Source organism: Labeo rohita, chromosome 18 (genome assembly GCF_022985175.1).
Source record: "Labeo rohita strain BAU-BD-2019 chromosome 18, IGBB_LRoh.1.0, whole genome shotgun sequence".
Lineage (NCBI taxonomy): Eukaryota > Metazoa > Chordata > Actinopteri > Cypriniformes > Cyprinidae > Labeo > Labeo rohita.
In genome coordinates, this window is record NC_066886.1 from 4,917,519 (window position 1) to 4,937,471 (window position 19,953).

Genomic DNA, 19,953 nt, shown 5'->3' on the forward strand with positions numbered 1-19,953 from the left:
TCTGGGCCCCTTTCAAGACACACACTCTCAGGCGGTTCAATGAGCTCTTTGTGGGGGGTTGAGGTATGCGGTGAAAGTGTGTGTGTGTGTGTGAGAAAGAGAGAGAGAGAGTTTGCTTGTTCTGTTAGTACCTAGCGGCTTCATCAGGACTGGGCACAAAAGGTGTGTGAACAGAATTACAACAGAGAGAGCAGGAAAACAGGAGGAGGAAAGAAGAGTGTGTGAAAACAGGAGAAAGCAGGTATGGATGCATTCGTTTTTATTTGGCATGTCAGTCTTTGAGACGTTATGTGTCTGTTTGTCATGGTAACAATAAACAGTCACGACTTACTATAAGCTATACTGCATTCACTGATAAAACACTACTTGAATCAGAGTATTTTGCGTCTCTAATACAAAATTAATTTGATACTATTCTTTCGTTGAGCTGTCGGTTTTCCAGACTGGGTCACTTGGACTTAAAAATGGGTCTGAATGACTTTATGTAAGTCCAGATCCGTACTGCACTCGGATACTCCCAGTTATACTCATAACTGGCTCTCCTTAGAGCTGTTCAAACATGTTTTGAACTTTTTCACACATCGTTCCTGCATGTTATTGTACATTTCAGTATTCACATTTTTTATTAATAAAGCCTCGAGTGTTTCTGACACTGTTAACAGTCAGATTTTCTTAGTTGAAAAAAGCCTCAACTTTAGGGTTCTGAAGGACTAAACTTCTAGTCCTGAAACTAGTAAACAGAATTTTCTCGTAAATTTCACAGGTGTCTGTGTTCGTTAGTCTCTATTGTGTATTGTGCTCAGGTACGTATCTTATTACAGGAGCTACCAGTCAAAAGATTTTGGACAGTAAGATTTGTAATGTTTTTTTAAAGAAGTCTCTTCTGTTCACCAAGCCTGCATTTATTTGATCACAAAAACAGCAAAAGCAGTAATATTGTGAAATATTTTTACTGTTTAAAATAACTGCTTTCTATTTGAATATATTTTTAAATGCAATTTATTTCTGTGATCAAAGCTACATTTTCAGCATCATTACTCCAGTGTCACATGATCCTTCAGAAATCAATCTAATATGCTGATTTGCTGTTCAAGAAATATTTTTTATTTTTATTATTATCATCAATATTTTAAAACAGTTGAGTACATTTTTTCAGGAGTCCTTGATGAATAGAAATATCCAAAGATCAGCATTTATCATAATAATAATAATAATAATAAATGTTTGAGCAGCGAATCAGAATATCAAAATGATTTCTGAAGGATCATGCGACTGGAGTAATGATACTAAAAATTCAGCTTTAAAAATCACAGGAATAAATTACATTTTAAACAAACAGGTATTTTAAAAAGTAAAAATATTTTGAATTTTACTGTTTTTGCTGTACTTTGGATCAAATAAATGCAGGCGTGGTGAGCAGATAAGACTACTTTTAAAAGCATCAAAAATCTTACTGTCCACAAACTTTTGACTGGTAGTCTGTCTGTCTGTATATCTATCTATTGTTCTATTGTTCTGTCTTTATCTATATCTGTCTGTAAGCCCTATAATCTTCAAGGCTGTCAGGCCTTTTCAAAGTCTGTTTTGACAAACTTCTCTTTTCTAGTTAAAAATAACAGTTACATGAATTTATTTGCATGTCCCTTCATTCAATTAATTTTTTGCTCTGCTTTCTTATATTTGAATTACAGATTTGAATTCTAATTCTGCATCGTTTGCGATTTAAATCATCATTTCAATCATAGCTTTCCATTCAGTCTTCTATATTATAATTTTTTACTGTCATTGTGTCTATGTGTTTTTCACAGGGCGATGCTTAGTGAGTGGTTTTGGTGGGATCGGCTCTGGTTACCGAGGCCGGTGACATGGGCGGACCTACAGGACGGTGAGGGGCGTGTCTACGCCCGTGTGTCCCATTTGTACATCATTTTACCTGTAGCAGTCATGCTGCTAGGCTTAAGAGCTGTTTATGAAAGGTACACACACAAGCTAAATGTTCAGTGTTAATTTACAAGCTGGTTTTTGCTGATTAGTGCTGGTGGAATTGTAAAGTCATGCTGTTCATCAGAAAAACTGAGCTGGTAAAGCCAGTTGGTCAAGGAAGCTTAGTGCTTAAGCTAATTAATAAGTCTGGTGAGAATGGCAGCATTCATGTGCTTATAATTGTTGAAGGGCAGTGAACGTCTAGCAGATGAAGGTGTGACTCTGTCTCGCTGTCTCTCCTTCATTCAACAGACTGATCGCGGTGCCACTCGCAGAGGCTCTTGGGGTTAAAGACAAAATTCGCAAGAGAGCGTCACACAACCCTGTATTGGAAAAATACTACAAAACACACTCTAAGCATCCAACACAGGTAACCCCAAAACACATTTTAATGCATTTCTATAATGCATTTAATCTCACTAATTGCATTTAATCTTAAAACCTGTTCAGATCACATTCCACTCTAAGTTTTGTGTAAAAAAATGAAGCCTATTTTAAGAAACTTTACATTATGATATTATTTCCCCCCCAAAAAACTTTTTTCCATTTACTCTTATTAAAAAAAAATATATATATATATATATATATATATATATATACAGTGGGTACGGAAAGTATTCAGACCCCCTTAAATTTTTCACTCTTTGTTATATTGCAGCCATTTGCTAAAATTATTTAAATTCATTTTTTTCCTCATTAATGTACACACAGCACCCCATATTGACAGAAAAACACAGAATTGTTGACATTTTTGCAGATTTATTAAAAAAGAAAAACTGAAATATCACATGGTCCTAAGTATTCAGACCCTTTGCTCAGTATTTAGTAGAAGCACCCTTTTGATCTAATACAGCCATGAGTCTTTTTGGGAAAGATGCAACAAGTTTTTCACACCTGGATTTGGTGATCCTCTGCCATTCCTCCTTGCAGATCCTCTCCAGTTCTGTCAGGTTGGATGGTAAACGTTGGTGGACAGTCATTTTTAGGTCTCTCCAGAGATGCTCAGTTGGGTTTAAGTCAGGGCTCTGGCTGGGCCATTCAAGAACAGTCACGGAGTTGTTGTGAAGCCACTCCTTCGTTATTTTAGCTGTGTGCTTAGGGTCATTGTCTTGTTGGAAGGTAAACCTTCGGCCCAGTCTGAGGTCCTGAGCACTCTGGAGAAGGTTTTCGTCCAGGATATCCCTGTACTTGGCCGCATTCATCTTTCCCTCGATTGCAACCAGTCGTCCTGTCCCTGCAGCTGAAAAACACCCCCACAGCATGATGCTGCCACCACCATGCTTCACTGTTGGGACTGTATTGGACAGGTGATGAGCAGTGCCTGGTTTTCTCCACACATACCGCTTAGAATTAAGGCCAAAAAGTTCTATCTTGCTCTCATCAGACCAGCGAATCTTATTTCTCACCATCTTGGAGTACTTCAGGTGTTTTTTAGCAAACTCCATGCAGGCTTTCATGTGTCTTGCACTGAGGAGAGGCTTCCGTCGGGCCACTCTGCCATAAAGCCCCGACTGGTGGAGGGCTGCAGTGATGGTTGACCTTCTACAGCTTTCTCCCATCTCCCGACTGCATCTCTGGAGCTCAGCCACAGTGATCTTTGGGTTCTTCTTTACCTCTCTCACCAAGGCTCTTCTCCCCCGATAGCTCAGTTTGGCCGGACGGCCAGCTCTAGGAAGGGTTCTGGTCGTCCCAAACGTCTTCCATTTAAGGATTATGGAGGCCACTGTGCTCTTAGGAACCTTAAGTGCAGCAGAATTTTTTTTGTAACCTTGGCCAGATCTGTGCCTTGCCACAATTCTGTCTCTGAGCTCTTCAGGCAGTTCCTTTGACCTCATGATTCTCATTTGCTCTGACATGCACTGTGAGCTGTAAGGTCTTATATAGACAGGTGTGTGGCTTTCCTAATCAAGTCCAATCAGTATAATCAAACACAGCTGGACTCAAATGAAGGTGTAGAACCATCTCAAGGATGATCAGAAGAAATGGACAGCACCTGAGTTAAATATGTGAGTGTCACAGCAAAGGGTCTGAATACTTAGGACCATGTGATATTTCAGTTTTTCTTTTTTAATAAATCTGCAAAAATGTCAACAATTCTGTGTTTTTCTGTCAATATGGGGTGCTGTGTGTACATTAATGAGGAAAAAAAACGAACTTAAATGATTTTAGTAAATGGCTGCAATATAACAAAGAGTGAAAAATTTAAGGGGGTCCGAATACTTTCCGTACCCACTGTATATATATTTCATAATAAAGTATAATCATAATAAAACATGAATAAATAATTTTCTTATATAAATCACAATAAAGAATAATTAGCAGGCGAAATATAACTGGGCATGTTTTTGTAGATTTCCTTTCAAGAAAATATTTAGCAGTACAGTGTAATAGTATGCCTTATAATAAGTTGTTCTCATTAATTATTATAATACATTGGCAATACATTATAATACAGCCTTAAATATAAACTACGTAATGCATTAAAACACATGATTGAAACAAAATTTTCTGTTTTAAAATGCATTAGAGTAAACAAAGAAAAAAATAATGTCCGTACACTGAAATTACAGATCCAAACGATTATTTTAAAAAAAAATTTGGAGCTACAATTTCAGTGTGCAGACATTTTTTTTCTTTGTTTATTATGTGTTACATTTTGTCCTGCACCTGAACCTAATTTTGGTCATTTGATTGTGCACACCTTTTTGCACATTTACAATGCAATAAAATTTATAATCTCACAACTTATTTATTTTTTATCATTTATAAATTAATTAATATTTTTTATACATTTTATTATATTATTTTAGAAAATGTAATGTTATTTTGTTTTAGAATTTATATATATATATATATGAATTTTATACATTTATAATTTATAAAATTTATAAAAGCAGGCATATGTCCTATTTACCAGTATAGGTTGGGCCAGCACATATTGACACAAGAAGTTTATGTGTCTTGTAATGTTTGTGTATGGTGTATGTCATGTACTTAGGCAGGCAGTTAAGTATAATTTAAACTTTTTTTTTTTTTGTTTTGTTTTTTTTTAGAATTGTTTATAATGTACTTAGGCAGTGACCATTATTTAATTTTTTTATATTATTTATAAATTAATTTATATTTTTTTTATTTATAATTAATTTTTTTTTATACATTTACATTTTATAAAATTTATAAAAAAGGCATATGTCCTTTTCCACAGTATACAGTAAGTTGGGCCAGCACATATTGACATATGAAGTCTATGTGTCTAGTAATATTTGTGTATGTCATGTACTTAGGCAGATATAAAAGGTCTGTGTAAAAAGTTGGGCTGGTCGGAAAGGCAGGTTGAGCGCTGGTTTCGCAGACGGAGGAACCAAGACAGACCTGGATTACTGAAGAAATTCAAAGAAGCCAGGTATATTTACACACACTAAATAAACTTACATGATTGACTCATTCGTATTTGGCCATATTTGACCTTTTAAAGGTTTTCAAACATGTATGTCTGTTATTAACAAGAGTATTTCCTTGCTCTAGTTGGCGGTTTGCCTTTTATCTGTGTTCGACTTTCGGAGGCGTGCTGGCTTTATATGATGTAAGTGGTTTTTTTTGCTGTATAATAGAAACCTCAGACTGTATCTGAACATCTGAATGACCTCCAAACAGCTGCGTGTATGTATGTGTGTGTGTGTGTGTATGTGTGTGTGTGTGTGTGTGTGTGTTACAGCACATGCAGAGATTCTCAGGAGAGACCTTGAATCAGCATGTGTGTTTGTGAGAAATGCCTGAGGGGTAATTAGTAACATTTTCCCACCTGTGAACAGCGCCATGCTGATAGAAAGATCCACAAACGGGCACAACAACAGGCATAGACAGGCCCTGCACACACCCAAATAATCACACTCATATTAAATTGTTGTTAAGACAAGCATCACTATTACTATACTACAGTATTAAATTTAAGCATGTAATCCCATATAAAAATAACTAGGGTTTTAGGTAGAGAATTATGGGTGGGCTCTTTTTAATTGAGTTTTTAATAACACATACATTCATTTGTTGTTTTTAAGAACCTATAATTAAACAATTTCACAAGAGCAAAGGTGAAGGTTATAACAACTGAGTGGCCTATGATATTACTTTTATACAACAGTTCAATAAACAAGGAGATAATGTTGAGTAACTTACATTTTAGACACAATATTGACAGTCACTTTGAGTATTTTTGCTCCACCAGCAAAGTCTTTTAATCATCCGTCGAGTATCTGTGATTAACACACTGTGGCGGTGTTTTGTTCATATTAAATGAATCAATGTTTTGAACGAATCTGTTGATTCAATTGATTCATTGATTCACTCACTTGTCGCCACCTACTGGCGTAGCGATGCAACTTGAAGAAAGAGTCACTGAAAATCTTCATCGCTAGATAAACGAGTATCTTAGTGTTTCATTCCTATTGAATGAATCGGTGTTTTGAACGAACCTGTTAATTCAAATGATTCATTGATTCACTCACTTGACGCCACCTATTGGTGTAACAATGCAGTTTGAAGAAAGAATCACTAAAATCCTCATTACTAATACACAGACCAGTATCTCTGTTTTATTCATATTAAATGAATTAATGTTTTGAACGAACCTGTTGATTCAAATGATTCATTGATTCACTCACTTGTCGCCACCTACTGGCGTAGCGATGCAACTTGAAGAAAGAGTCACTGAAAATCTTCATCGCTAGATAGACGAGTATCTTAGTGTTTCATTCCTATTGAATGAATCAGTGTTTTGAACGAATCTGTTGATTCAAATGATTCATTGATTCACTCACTTGTCGCCACCTACTGGCGTAGCGATGCAACTTGAAGAAAGAGTCACTGAAAATCTTCATCGCTAGATAGACGAGTATCTTAGTGTTTCATTCCTATTGTATGAATCAGTGTTTTGAACGAACCTGCTGATTGAAATGATTCATTGATTCACTCACTTGACGCCACCTATTGGTGTAACAATGCAGTTTGAAGAAAGAATCACTAAAATCCTTATTACTAATACACAGACCAGTATCTCTGTGTTTTATTCATATCAAATGAATGAATGTTTTGAACGAATCTGTTAATTTGAATGATTCAAAGATTCACTCGCTTGACGCCACCTACTGGCGTAACGATGCATCTTGAACAAAGAATCACTGATGGCTTCTACAAATAAATACATAACTTCTGAATTATATTCTTTTGTGCAACGGAAACCATGGTTTTATGTCATTTTTGTTGCATATTTACAATGCATTAGATTGTTTAAACATGAATTAGTTTATAATTGTTTAATTTATCTTTTTTTAATAAATTTATAAAAACAGGCATTTGTGTCTAGTAATGTTTGTGCATGTCATGTGCTTAGGCAGTAAGCATAATTTAAACTTTTTATATTTTATAATTTTATAAATTAATTTATTTTTTACTTATAATTTATATTTTTTATACATTTATAATGTATAAAATATATAAAAACAGGCATATGTCCTATTCACCAGTATACGTTGGGCCAGCCCATATTGACATATGAAATATATGTGTCTAGTAATATTTGTGTATGTCATGTACTTAGGCAGATCTGTTGATTCGAATGATTCATTGACTCACTCACTTGGCGCCACCCACTGGCTTAACGATGTAACTTGAGGAAAGAATCACTAAAAATCCTCATTGCTCCATGTAATACACAGAGTTAAATATTAGTGTTTACTTTAATTTAATGAGATTATTTGGTTCTAAAAATAACCTCTGAATTATATTGGGTTTTTTATTTTCAACAGAAACCATGGTTTTATGATCTACGGGTAGTGTGGGCAGGATTTCCCAAACAAGTAAGTGTGAACTATGGACCTATAGAAGAAAAAACATTATTCGAGTCTTTTAAAAGCAAAAACGAATATACTGTACATAGCACAGTGAAAACTAGTCTGAATTTGCATGTTCTGGGAGGGTTGTGTTTGTGCAAGCATGTTTGTATGGCAGTTGGTTGGTTTTTAAATATGTTTGTTTTGTGTGTGTGTGTGTGTGTGTGTGTGTGTGTGTGCAGTCACTGCTGGACTCTCAATACTGGTATTACATCATTGAGATGAGTTTTTATGGTTCTTTACTGTTCAGTGTGGCTGCAGATGTAAAACGTAAGGTAAGGATGCACTATTTTCATTACGTTATAAATATTTCATGTTCTCTAAAACATAAAATATTTCATGTTCTCTATAAGCATGCACTCATTCAACTAGCCTGAAGGTAGCACTGCTAATAATGTAATAAAACAGTCAGCAATAATTTATTTAGTTCAATGCATTAAAGATTTATAAATTGATGATTTGCATTCATTAAAACTCCATTTAATGGAATTTGTAATAATTGAAAATTTGATATGAAAATGAAGTTGCAATATCTTAAGAGATATGTGTCTAAGTATAGGTTATGGAGCTCTATATCTCTCTGTGTCAATTTGTAGGATTTTAAGGAGCAGTTGATCCATCACTGGGCCACGCTAACACTGCTGTCCTTCTCCTGGTGTGCCAACTACATTCGCATTGGGACACTGGTCATGTTGGTGCACGACACATCTGATGTCCTACTTGAGGTGAGAGAGAGATAAATAGTTAAAAAAAAAGAGTTAAACGTCTTAAAAGGAAGCATAGATTAGAATGATCAAATCAGCATATTAAAATGATTTCTAAAATATCAGGTGACACTGAAGAATAGCGTAATGGTGCTAAAAATTTAGTTTTACATCACAGAAATAAAGTATATTTTAAAGTATATTATTTTAAATTGCAATAATGTTTTACAATATTTACAGTTGAAAAAGTTTACATTCACCTTACAGAATCTGCAAAATGTTAATTATTTTACAGAAATAAGTAACCGACCTGAATAAGATATTTCACATAAAACATTGTTTACATATAGTCTACAAGAAAAAAATCATAGTTGAATTTATAAAAATGACCCTGTACAAACGTTTACATTCACTTGATTCTTAATACTGTGTTGTTACCTGAATGATCCACAGCTGTGTTTTTGTTTTTTTTTTGTTAGTAAGTGAGTCCCTTGTTTATCCTGAACAGTTAAACTGCCCACTGTTCTTCAGAAAAATCCTTCAGGTCTCACAAATCCTGTGGTTTTCCAGCATTTTTGTGTATTTGAACCCTTTCCAACAATGACTGTATGATTTTGAGATCCATCTTTTCACACTGAGGACAACTGACGGACTCATATGCAACTATTACAGAAGGTTCAAACGCTCACTGATGCTCCAGAAGGAAAAATGATGCATCAAGAGCTGGGGGGTGAAAACTTTTGAACAAAATGAAGATGTGCACATTTTTCTTATTTTGCCTAAATATCATATTTTTTTCATTTAGTACTGCCCTTCAGTAGCTATAGAAGATAGTAACATGTTTCCCAGAAAACAAAATAAGTTAAATTTACCCTGATCTTCAAATTCAAAAAGTTTTCACCCCCTGGCACTTAATGCATTGTGTTTGAAGTATCAGTGAGCGTTTGAACCTTCTGTAATAGTTGCATATGAGTCCCTCAGTGTAAAAAGATGGATCTCAAAATCATACAGTCATTGTTGGAAAGGGTTCAAATACACAAAAATACTGAAAAAAACAAAGAATTTGTGAGACCTGAAGAATTTTTCTGAAGAAACAGCAGGCAGTTTAACTGTTCAGGACAAACAAGGGACTCATGAACAACCATCACTAAACAAAAAAAAAACACAGATGTGGATCATTCAGGTAACAACACAGTATTAAGAATAAAGTGTATGTAAACTTCTGAACAGGGTAATTTTTATAAATTCAACTACTATTTTCTCTTGTTGACTATATGTAAATGTCTTTTATATGAAATATCTTATTCAAGTCAGAACTAAATAAAAAATAACATGAATTTTGAATGATCCTTCTTATTTTGGTAAAATAATTAACATTTTGCAGATATTGCACTTTCTTGACTTCAACTGTGTGTTTTTACTGTATTTTTGCTGAGTGCAAGATTCGTTCAAAACCGTTTAAAAATCTTACCAACCCCAAACTTTTAAATGTCATTATATGCATAGGGTGTTTCGTATTAAAAGTTGTCGTTATCTGTTTCTCTAAGTCTGCTAAGATGTTTAACTATGCTGGATGGGAGACGACCTGCAACAGTATCTTTGTGGTGTTCACTCTGGTCTTCATGTTAACGAGACTCATCATCTTCCCTTTCTGGTAAGTTTGTGACAGAGGTAAATAAGTATAAGATTTTCTGGTTACGTTTGTTAAATTGTATGTGTGTGTTATGTGTACAGGCTGATCCACTGTACATGGGTGTATCCTCTTGACCTGTTCGAACCCTTTTTCGGCTATTATTTCTTCAACGTCATGCTTGTGGTGCTGCTGTTATTGCACGTGTTCTGGGCTTCCCTGATCCTCCGCATGGTCAAAAAGTTTATTTTTGGCAAAGTGAGTATCCATTTTTTTATACAAGATAACTAATAACGCAATAAACAAACTAGTTTATTAAAAATAAATTTGTAAAAACATACAAGCAGACTAAATGCACAAGATTAATTCTCTTTCATTCTCTTCAGATGAAGGGTGATGAGCGCAGTGATGAAGAAGAGGATGAGGAGGTTTCTGAGGAAGACTACACACCCACCTACTCTAATGGATCTGGGAATGGACTGTCTAACGGCCATTGACACAAAGGGAGAAGTTCCACAAATAGACACAAACAGCCTTTTGATGCCATGCATGCATATATGTCCATATTGGACACACAATTCATCTGTGAATTTTCTTTTTTACATAGCCTTTCATATTAAGGTTTGTATATGTACAGATATTATGATAGATAAAAAAAATCAATACAACTTAATACTCAAGTTAACAGTTGTTTTTAAACATTAATTTATAAATTAAAACTTCTTAGCATGTGCCAATCCAAATAGTAGTTAAAACTATCCAGATGAACTTTCCTATGCTCATCAAGGCTGCATTTATTTGATCAAAAATACAGTAAAAATGGTAATATTGTGTAATATTATTACAATTTAAAATAACTGTTTTCTATTTGAATATATTTTAAAATGTAATTTATTCCTGTGATGCAAAGCTGATTTTCCAGCACCATTACTCCAGTCTTCAGTGTCACATGATCCTGCAGAAATCATTCTAATATGCTGGATATTCTGCTCAAGAAACATTTATTATTATTATCATTATTATTATTAATGTTGAAAATAGTTGTACTGCTTATTTAAAACAGAAAATATTTGTAACAATATGAATGTCTTTACTGTCACTTTTGAACAATTTAATGCATCCTTGCTGAATAAAAGTATTAATCTTACTGACCCCCATTTTTTAATTGTACTCTACACTGTGTTATGCAATATACAACACTGCATACTATGAATATGAATAGTAATATATAGTGACAAACACTATTAACAAACATAATTCAGAAAGTGTCATTCTATAAACAAGGCAGATGCTCTCAGATATTCCACGTAGCTCTCAGATTGTTAATGTATTCTTCATCATCAGGGATTTCAATACTCAGACCCTCATAATAGTCTTCAAAGTCAGCGTAGGACACAGTCTTGGTGACCTTTCCTGCTTCCCGTACGAAGGTCAGGAAGTCAGGGTTCGGACCCGCTTCTGTCAGCAGTTCAACATGAGAATGGTATATATTCATAAACATCAATCATCAATGTGGTCTACGCAGTAATATTATTCTATTAAGTTTGTTGCAAGAGCTTCCTAAGCATGTCTGTTAAATGAACTCTATACAGCCTTTTTGTAAATGAATACGGAAGTACCACAGGTTTAACACTCAGCATTTGTCATGAAATATTGACCGACACTGAATAAACATAACTACAATACTGCTCCTTGTAAGCTGAAACTAAATGTTCAGTGGCTCACCGAGTGCTGAGTCAGACTTTTGTTTGCCTCTATAGAATTTTTCAATATCGCTCAGGAAGATGGAGCCGGTTTTATTTGGGTCAAGCTTTACATAAACCTAAAAAAAGAGAGAGATCCAAACATTCAAAACAGCAGATAATGGCCAGAATGGAAACTCAATAAGTCACAGAGCTCAATGGCGTCCTCTGGAGGACAAAAGTGGTCCAGCTGGTCTGTTACCTTCAGGAAGATGGCTTTTCTGTTCTCGCTCATCTCCCCGGTAACGGCACGCATCACGTCAGCGGGGTGCACCCGCCCCTCCGCACGCCGACTCACAATCCTCCACACCGCCTCGAAGTCCTGTCACACACGGCACACGCTAATGTAACGACTCACGTTTACATCATGTTCTACATCAACACAGAAAGACAGATAGATAAAATCTACTTATAGCTTGTTTTGAAATTAGCTTTTAGATTTTTAAATATGTCTTGTGAGGTTGTTAGGAAGTATTTTATTTCTCTTAACCTGCTGAGTGAGGCATTGCTGGTCCATCAGAGATCGTCTGAGCAGCTCTTTTTGCTGAATACTGTCAGCCTTTAGATCAAAGTTCTGCAGATCTCGTCCTAGACTGATCAGGGTTTGGACCGCACGTCCCCTCAACCTATCACGTACTGCACCTGCAAAAAATTCACCAATGAGAGTGCATTCCAATTTAAGCATTCCGTGACGGGTTAATATTAATGTGGCCCTTAAAGGGACAGTTCAGCCAAAAATGAAAATTCTGTCATTAATTACTCTAATGTCATTCCAAAATCATAAGACCTTCATTCATTTTCAGAACACAAATTAAGATATTTTCGATGAAATCCAAGAGCTTTCTGACCCTACATAGACGACAATGCAACTGAAATGTTTAAGGTCCAGCAAAGTAGTAAGGACATTGTTAAAATAATCCGTGTGACATCAGTGGTTCAACCGAAGGAGAAGAAATTGTTGAATAAAGTATTTGTATTTTAATATTTTTATTCTTTGGACACAAAAAAGTATTCTCTAAGCTATTTGGACTATTTTAATGATGTCCTTACTGCTTTTCCACGCCTTGAACGTGGTAGTTACGTCGATGTCTATGCAGGTCAGAAAATTACAACAGTGACTCAATATGTTTTTAAGTTTTTTAACTTGGCAGGACATATTAAAAATATACTTATCATGGTGCAAGATTAATAAATTTGATTTCAAAGTGATTTCATTTCAGTTTGAATTATATGTACAAACATAAAAGAAAAAGTCTTTAAAAGAAATGGATACTTTTATTCAGCAAGGATGCATTAAATTGATCAACATAAAGATATTTCTTTTCTAATTTGAATTTAGAAATTTTATTTCAAATAAATGCTGTTCTTTTGAATTTTCTATTCATCAAATAATCCTGAAAAAATGTATCACAGTTTCCACAAAAATACTGGCTTGGCTGTTTTCAACATTGATATTAATAAGAAATGTTCCCTGAGTATCAAATCGGCATTTTAGTATGATTTCTAAAGGATCATGTGACACTCAAGACTAATTCTGAAAAAAAAAAACGTTGAAAACGTTTCAAATTTAATATATTAAAAAAGAAAACAGTTATTTTAAGTTGTAATATTTCATAATATTACTTTTAATGTTTTGAACATATAAATGCATCATTGGTGAACACAAGAGACTTCTTTCAAAAACATCAACAAATTGGCAAATCATGCAGTTCTGATTAAATATTTTGACAGCTCAAATTTCAACATTAAAAATGACATCACCTCATAAACAGGTTTGTGTGGGTGAGAAACATTCTGGATGAATATTTGTGCATTTTAATAAGTAATGTTTATGTGTGAGGAAGGCTTGTGTTAAGTATTAACCTTGAATTTCCTTCAGAGTGTTTCCACTGTTGATTTCCTCTTCAGAGAGATGATGTAAAGTTTCCCCAGACTGAGTTCTGTGCAAAAGAAACACTCTGAGTCCTCTCACTTGCGCACACGTGTGTGCGTGTGTGTATATGTAAATGAGTGATACGTACAGCAGGGCTCCCTTGGCTGTATCATCCACATCAGTAACTCTGAGGGTCAGACTCGGCTGCTGTCTCAGACTTTGGGGGAGGTGTGGGCCGTCTGTACAGAAATGAAGCTCTGCACCCTGGGTGATGTAGGCAGGGTGTTAATGAATTAATATTAGTCCGTGTGTGTGTGTGTGTGTGACAGATGATGAGTGTGTCGAACCTGTGAGATGTCCTGCAGGCAGTACGGCCTCCCTCTACTCAAATACACACCACGCGTGATAAAGGGCAGTGCATTCCATCTGAAAGAGTTTTCATGAACAATTATCTTTTCAGACACCTAAATGTGGAGAAAAACTATGTGTGGGACATAGTTATATAAATGCAAATCATTAAAGCAGAACTATTATGCATCTTTTTACAATATGTAATATAAGTCTCAAGTGTCCCCAGAATATGTCTGTGAAGTTTCAGCTCAAAATACCCCACAGATCGTTTTGAAAATGCCCATTTTGAGTGGTAGCACAAATATGCTGTTTTCATGCGTGTCTCTTTAAATGCAAATGAGCTGCTGCTCCCCGTCCCCCTTTTCTAGAATAGGGCTGTGCCTATACAGCTCATACCTCAGATACTCTGCCAAAAACCAAAAAACATCTGAAATCATGTGTTTGAAAGTCATATCAGTTTAAAATTCTAATATAGGGTTTTCTGAGTGTTCTCTTTCATGTCTTATTGCGCTTAAGATGTCAAATACACACAAGTTTGTAAAAAACACACAAGTTACAAAAACAGACTGTGTCTGTGAAGATAAACAGCTGGGAAAGAAATTTCATGCTTATATTAGATCTGTGTGGCAGCAGCGTAATACAGGCTACAGTAAACAAATCAATAAATCCACTGCTCTCTTGTCTTCCTTGAGTCTGGGACCGATTACAGCACTTGAACACGGAAAAAGTCAGATTTTCATGATATGTCAGCTTTAAAGCCTTACCTGTTTTTACCAAAATTTCGGTACTCATACACGGTCAGTGTTCGGTCACATGTGAAAAAGAAGCCAATCAGTTTCCGACATGCCTCACGTCCACACCTATATATCAAACACAAATGCGAATTACAAAATAAAACACTAAAAATGGCTGAAAGTAGGTGAGTAGCTGTGACTACCTTGATGAAATCCTGGCTTGAAAGCAGAGCTTGTTGGATAAGATGTTCTCTGTTAAAGACATCTGTGTTTTTACCCTGTAGACATAAAATGAAAACCTAAATAGCTCAAATCACAGTTTTACTAAAGAGAGCAAAATATAAGCATGTGAATGGGTGTTTGTTTGTATGGTGGTAACAAACTAGAATGCACTAGAATGGTTCTTTGCCACACTTCAGATTCAACAAAACCCTTCCTTTTTTCAGTTTCTTTCTGTAAATATAACTTATGTTTTTTTAGATGAGTTATTGATGTTGAGTTTCTAGTAGCATTGTAGATAATTGCAATGAAACACAAACAAACAGCAGCCTTTAAAAATTATGGATTTGTGGTTCAAGACAGGATCAGTGAAAATTATGTCGAATGAGTCTGTAATTTTAGTTTTACTGTGAAACTGAGGTTCAAAACCATTGCTTTAAACAAGTTCTTTCTTTCTTTCTTTCTTTCTTTTTCCTTCTTTCTAAACACAGCAGTTCTAAAACTTTTTTTGTTTAGCTTTTTTTGTAAGCTAAACCTTTTTGCACTTAAAATATTTACTCAAAAACCTCAAAATACTTGAAATACCTTATATACTCGAAATAAAGAGTTTTAAATTAATATTTCAATAATTTAACACTTTTTCATGTTCACTGATTTCTGATGTCCTGATGGTCCTTGAAATACAGGTAAACAAATAAATTATTATTTTTTAGTAAATGTTTTATTTTATATTTAAAATTAATTTTTTATTTTAAATACATAATTTTAGATTTTAAATGAAATTCTGAAAGAAAATTTCCCTGCAATTCCCTGTCAAATCCCAACAGTTTGATTTTATCTAAAGCAGTAAAATCAGTTTACATATTTATTCCAGTGTTTCCAAGTATCATTACTTCAGTGTCACATGATCCTTCAGAAACCATTCTAATATGCTGATTTTTTATCAATGTTGGAAGCAGTTGTGCTGCTTAGTATATATACTTTTTGGAACCTGTGATACTTTTTTCAGGATTCTTCGATGAATAAAACGTTAAAAAGAACAGCATTTCACTACCGTTCAAAGTTTGGGGGCAGTAATTTTTTTCTATCTTTCTTTCTTACTGTCTTTCTATTTCTATTATATTTTGAAGTATATTAAAATAGAAAACAGTTATTTTAAATTGCAATAATATTTCACAATATTACTTTTTTCCCTGTATTTTTAATCAAATGAATGGAACTTTGATGAGCAGAAAAGACTTCTTTAAAAACATAAAAAATCTTACTGATCCCAAACTTTTGAAGGGCAGTGTATACATATATATGAACTGTATAATTTCCCTTTCAAATATTATGTTGGACTCTAACTGAAAACTTTGCTTTTATGCTTTTATGCAATTATATTTTCTAAAGATAATGTGAGTGGTTCTTGCAAAACTGGCCAGCACGATTATTTAATGCTTGTGGGTAGTTGCAAAGGCGTTTCTCTGTGGTTGTGAAGGTGTCCAGAGTGATTTTATGCATGCTAATATGCAGGTGCCAAAGTTTAAGATTAGTGGTTTGTTTAAATCAGTATGAGTGATAATAATAACGGTGCTTTCCTTAGAAAAAACATCTATTATGTATTAAAATACAAAAATATAAAAATGAAAATGTAAGTGGGGACGTAACCACTGTGACCTTCTCTGAATCCATGAGTATGAGACAGAAGGGGAGAAAGAGAGAGTTTAGTATCTGAGTCATGTACATGTGTGGGTTTTACTTAGTGTGGTGAAGAGTTCTCCTGTAGCGTGGTGGGACACTCGTGGGACTGACAGACACAGCATTCTGTTCCGGATCGCTAATGACAGCCCTGCGTGAGCATCAGAGAAACCTCACGATGTTATTACTCACCACAAACTGAGAACAAAAATGGAACAGAGAGAGAGAGAGAAAGAAAGAGAGAGATACGGACCTCGACAGCTGATCCACCATAACCTGCTCAATTACTGCTTGCAGTTTCCTGTCCTCTGTAAGCTCCTCCTACTCACAAACACATAAATATATCATCCAATCACATGAAATGCTCACATAAGTCTTCTGGAGCATATAACAAACACCCTCCTCCAGGGGGAGACAACAAACTCTGGTCAAAAACATGTAGCAGAAGATGTCTGGCCTGAATGGAGGTCAATGAAGTATATGCCATAATTGCCTGAGTAACTGCTTTTAAAATAAAACATCATAAATTGCTCTGGTGTGGAAATAAACTAAAATAAAATAAAATTTGTTATAAATTGTTTTTGTGTGGAAACATGACAAATGTGTGGTTAAAATAAAAATACGTTTAAAAAATTGTTATAAATTGCCTTTGTGTAAGAACATGACAAATGTATGGATAAAATAAAATTAAATAAAAAATTGTATAAATTGCTTTTGTGTGGAAACATGATAAATGTGTGGTTAGAATAAAATAAAACATCATAAATTGCTCTGGTGTGGAAATAAAATAAAATAAAATAAAATAAAATTTGTTATAAATTGTTTTTGTGTGAAAATATGACAAATGTGTGGTTAAAATAAAAATACATTAAAAAATTGTTATAAATTGCCTTTGTGTAGGAACATGACAAATGTATGGATAAAATAAAATTAAAGAAAAACTGTTATAAATTGCTTTTGTGTGGAAACATGATAAATTGCTTCGGTGAAGAAATAAAGTAAAATAAAATAAAATAAAATTTGTTATTATTTTTTTTGTGTGTGTGGAAACATGATGTGTGGTTAAAATAAAATAAAACAACATCAATTGTTTTGTGTGGAAATCAATAAAATATATATATTTTTAATTATATTAAATTAAATTTGCTAAAAAAAAATGTTTCTGTGCAAACATGATAAATTTGTGATTAAAATAAAATAAATAAATCAACATTCAACATGTTTTCAATGACATTCATTGTGGATTGAGAGGTTGGATTAATTTCTAGCACATTCATTATTGTTTTTGTCAACATTCACCGACTATACATTTCAGAAAGTGTTTCAGTGATGTCAGGGTGCTGTATATGATTTAATTTTAAAGTGAGAATGATCTGTCTTGATCATTGTGCTTATTTCAATGCTAAAGTTCGCAGAACCCACCGCATCCCTCATCCTGCTGTTTGGTCGTACAGTGTTGGTCTGGTTGTAGCTGGGTTGTGCTGTGTTTTTACATGTGAACTGGGATGAATCCAGGTTTGCTTTGTGACTAGACAGCGGACTTCTTTGTGTCTGGACTCTGTGGCTCAGCTGTAGTGATTCTCTGTAATCCACAGCAGACACCGGATTTTTAATTGCGTTCTTCATCTCTGTCGCAAAACACTGGGAGGGAAAAGCACAAGAGGCTTAATCAAAACACTGACTTGTAGTTATATACAGCAAAGTTATTACAGGTATACAAAGATGTATTATGGGGGAAAAAAACATGTTGGCTTCTGTGAGGAACAGACTGTAAGCTTTGAAACTCAAAAGCCTCATTCATTGTAATTACACTGGAGAAAAATAGCAGTACTTCAAAATCATTCTCCTTCGTTCAACAGAAAAAAAGAGTATGTTATGACAGGATTGCAATTTTTAGGTGATTTAGGATCATTTTAAATGAGCACCTGTTTTGATTGTGTGGAGGCTGGAGAGCCCCAGCTCATGGCTGTCAAATCTCCTGGGACAGTCTTGATAGCAGCATCCTTTGCAATTATGGCGAAATGCTGTTTAAAATGACATGTACATTAACAGTAAATGGACTCTGCACAATCAAATTAATAAACTTAACAGCATCATGTTGTTATCCCACCTCCTCCTCCGCGTCGCACAGGGTCTCTAACTTCAGCGCTGGAACTCTGTGAGCGATATTTAATTATTAAATAACTTGGATAAATAATTAATTAACAACTCATGGTTCTACAGATAATTACTATATGTGTTTATAAGCTTTTCTGATTTTTCTAAACTTACTCTGCTGGCCTCGTCCCGCGGTCAGCCCCAGTTATCGCGGTCTTCTTTAACGTTAAATTGACAGAATAATTACCTCAGGTAACGTTAACACCTGTTCGTTTAAAAAAGAAGGCATTACGCACTTACCTGCAGCGGACTTTTTTGTAAAAGTGAAGATTTTACGTTCGCTTTCATTATTAGTGGTGCTGTCCACTATTTATATAAATAGTTGTGTAAACAGTTCAAAATTAACTGGTTTTCAGACGGGCTTCACTTCCGCGCTCCCGTTGCTGTGGTGATTTTAAACCCAACACACGTGACTGTGCTCATAAAAGGATTGTGGGTAATGTAGTCTGAATTCTCAAACACATAATTCCAGCCAAATAAATGGAAAAATACTCTGTTAATGCATTTATTAAGACTATGATCATGAATGAGACTCTAAAAACTTGCATAAAAATAATTAGCATGTAAAGGTAAAAAAACAGTAAAATATGTAGTGAAAACAGGGTTAATCGCGATTAATCGTATGCAAAATAAAAAATTGTATTTACGTAATTTATGAGTGTGTACTGTAAATATTAATTATGTATATATAAATACACACACATGCATGTAATTATTTGGATAGGTATCATATAGATATATAGATATATATACATACATGAAGAGTTAATTTGCAAAAACAGATAACTCCGTTTTTATTCGTTTTGATAAATCTTATAAATCTTATATAAGGAGTTTAAGGTTTAAGGACCTTAAAAAAAACTCTCTCTCTCTCTCTCTCTGTATATATATATATATATATATATATATATATATCTCCATATATATAAATGCATGCACACACACACACACACAATTTGTATTATATATATATATTTTTTAAATATATACAT

At 34.4% G+C, this 19,953-nt stretch overlaps 2 protein-coding genes across 3 annotated transcripts; one reads left to right on the top strand and one right to left on the bottom strand.

The window, feature by feature from the left end:
* On the top strand, positions 1 to 11,300 carry cers3b (ceramide synthase 3b). The gene is made up of 11 exons (XM_051134888.1): positions 1 to 241; positions 1,809 to 1,976; positions 2,236 to 2,353; positions 5,268 to 5,386; positions 5,509 to 5,566; positions 7,788 to 7,838; positions 8,054 to 8,146; positions 8,468 to 8,596; positions 10,123 to 10,229; positions 10,310 to 10,463; positions 10,592 to 11,300. The coding sequence occupies exons 2-11, from the start codon at positions 1,813 to 1,815 to the stop codon at positions 10,700 to 10,702; spliced, it is 1,104 nt and encodes a 367-aa protein (XP_050990845.1). The 5' UTR covers positions 1 to 241; positions 1,809 to 1,812; the 3' UTR covers positions 10,703 to 11,300.
* A 112-nt stretch (positions 11,301 to 11,412) lies between these two features.
* caps2 (calcyphosine 2) lies at positions 11,413 to 19,333 on the bottom strand. 2 transcript variants are annotated; one of them, XM_051134887.1, is made up of 16 exons: positions 19,202 to 19,333; positions 19,076 to 19,119; positions 18,915 to 18,960; positions 18,730 to 18,828; positions 18,227 to 18,445; positions 17,058 to 17,125; positions 16,866 to 16,955; positions 15,109 to 15,183; positions 14,936 to 15,031; positions 14,168 to 14,246; positions 13,969 to 14,084; positions 13,811 to 13,887; positions 12,438 to 12,589; positions 12,150 to 12,269; positions 11,931 to 12,027; positions 11,413 to 11,660 (listed from the first exon to the last, which is right to left on the bottom strand). In XM_051134887.1, the coding sequence occupies exons 1-16, from the start codon at positions 19,247 to 19,249 to the stop codon at positions 11,500 to 11,502; spliced, it is 1,587 nt and encodes a 528-aa protein (XP_050990844.1). In that variant the 5' UTR covers positions 19,250 to 19,333; the 3' UTR covers positions 11,413 to 11,499. The 2 variants fall into 2 exon arrangements, with proteins under 2 accessions (XP_050990844.1, XP_050990843.1); XM_051134886.1 differs by having other exon boundaries at positions 11,413 to 11,663.
* Between the last annotated feature and the right edge of the window lie 620 nt (positions 19,334 to 19,953).

Excerpts from the sequence above, each read along its gene's own strand:
- caps2 (XM_051134886.1), bottom strand. The coding sequence starts at position 19,249 with ATGAAAGCGAACGTAAAATCTTCACTTTTACAAAAAAGTCCGCTGCAG. Across the intron at positions 19,120-19,201 it reads TACAAAAAAGTCCGCTGCAG|AAGACCGCGATAACTGGGGC; the intron begins GTAAGTGCGTAA and ends TTAACGTTAAAG. Across the intron at positions 12,028-12,149 it reads GAAAAGCCATCTTCCTGAAG|GTTTATGTAAAGCTTGACCC; the intron begins GTAACAGACCAG and ends CTCTTTTTTTAG.
- cers3b (XM_051134888.1), top strand. The coding sequence starts at position 1,813 with ATGCTTAGTGAGTGGTTTTGGTGGGATCGGCTCTGGTTACCGAGGCCG. Across the intron at positions 2,354-5,267 it reads ACTCTAAGCATCCAACACAG|GCAGATATAAAAGGTCTGTG; the intron begins GTAACCCCAAAA and ends TCATGTACTTAG. Across the intron at positions 10,464-10,591 it reads AAAAGTTTATTTTTGGCAAA|ATGAAGGGTGATGAGCGCAG; the intron begins GTGAGTATCCAT and ends CATTCTCTTCAG.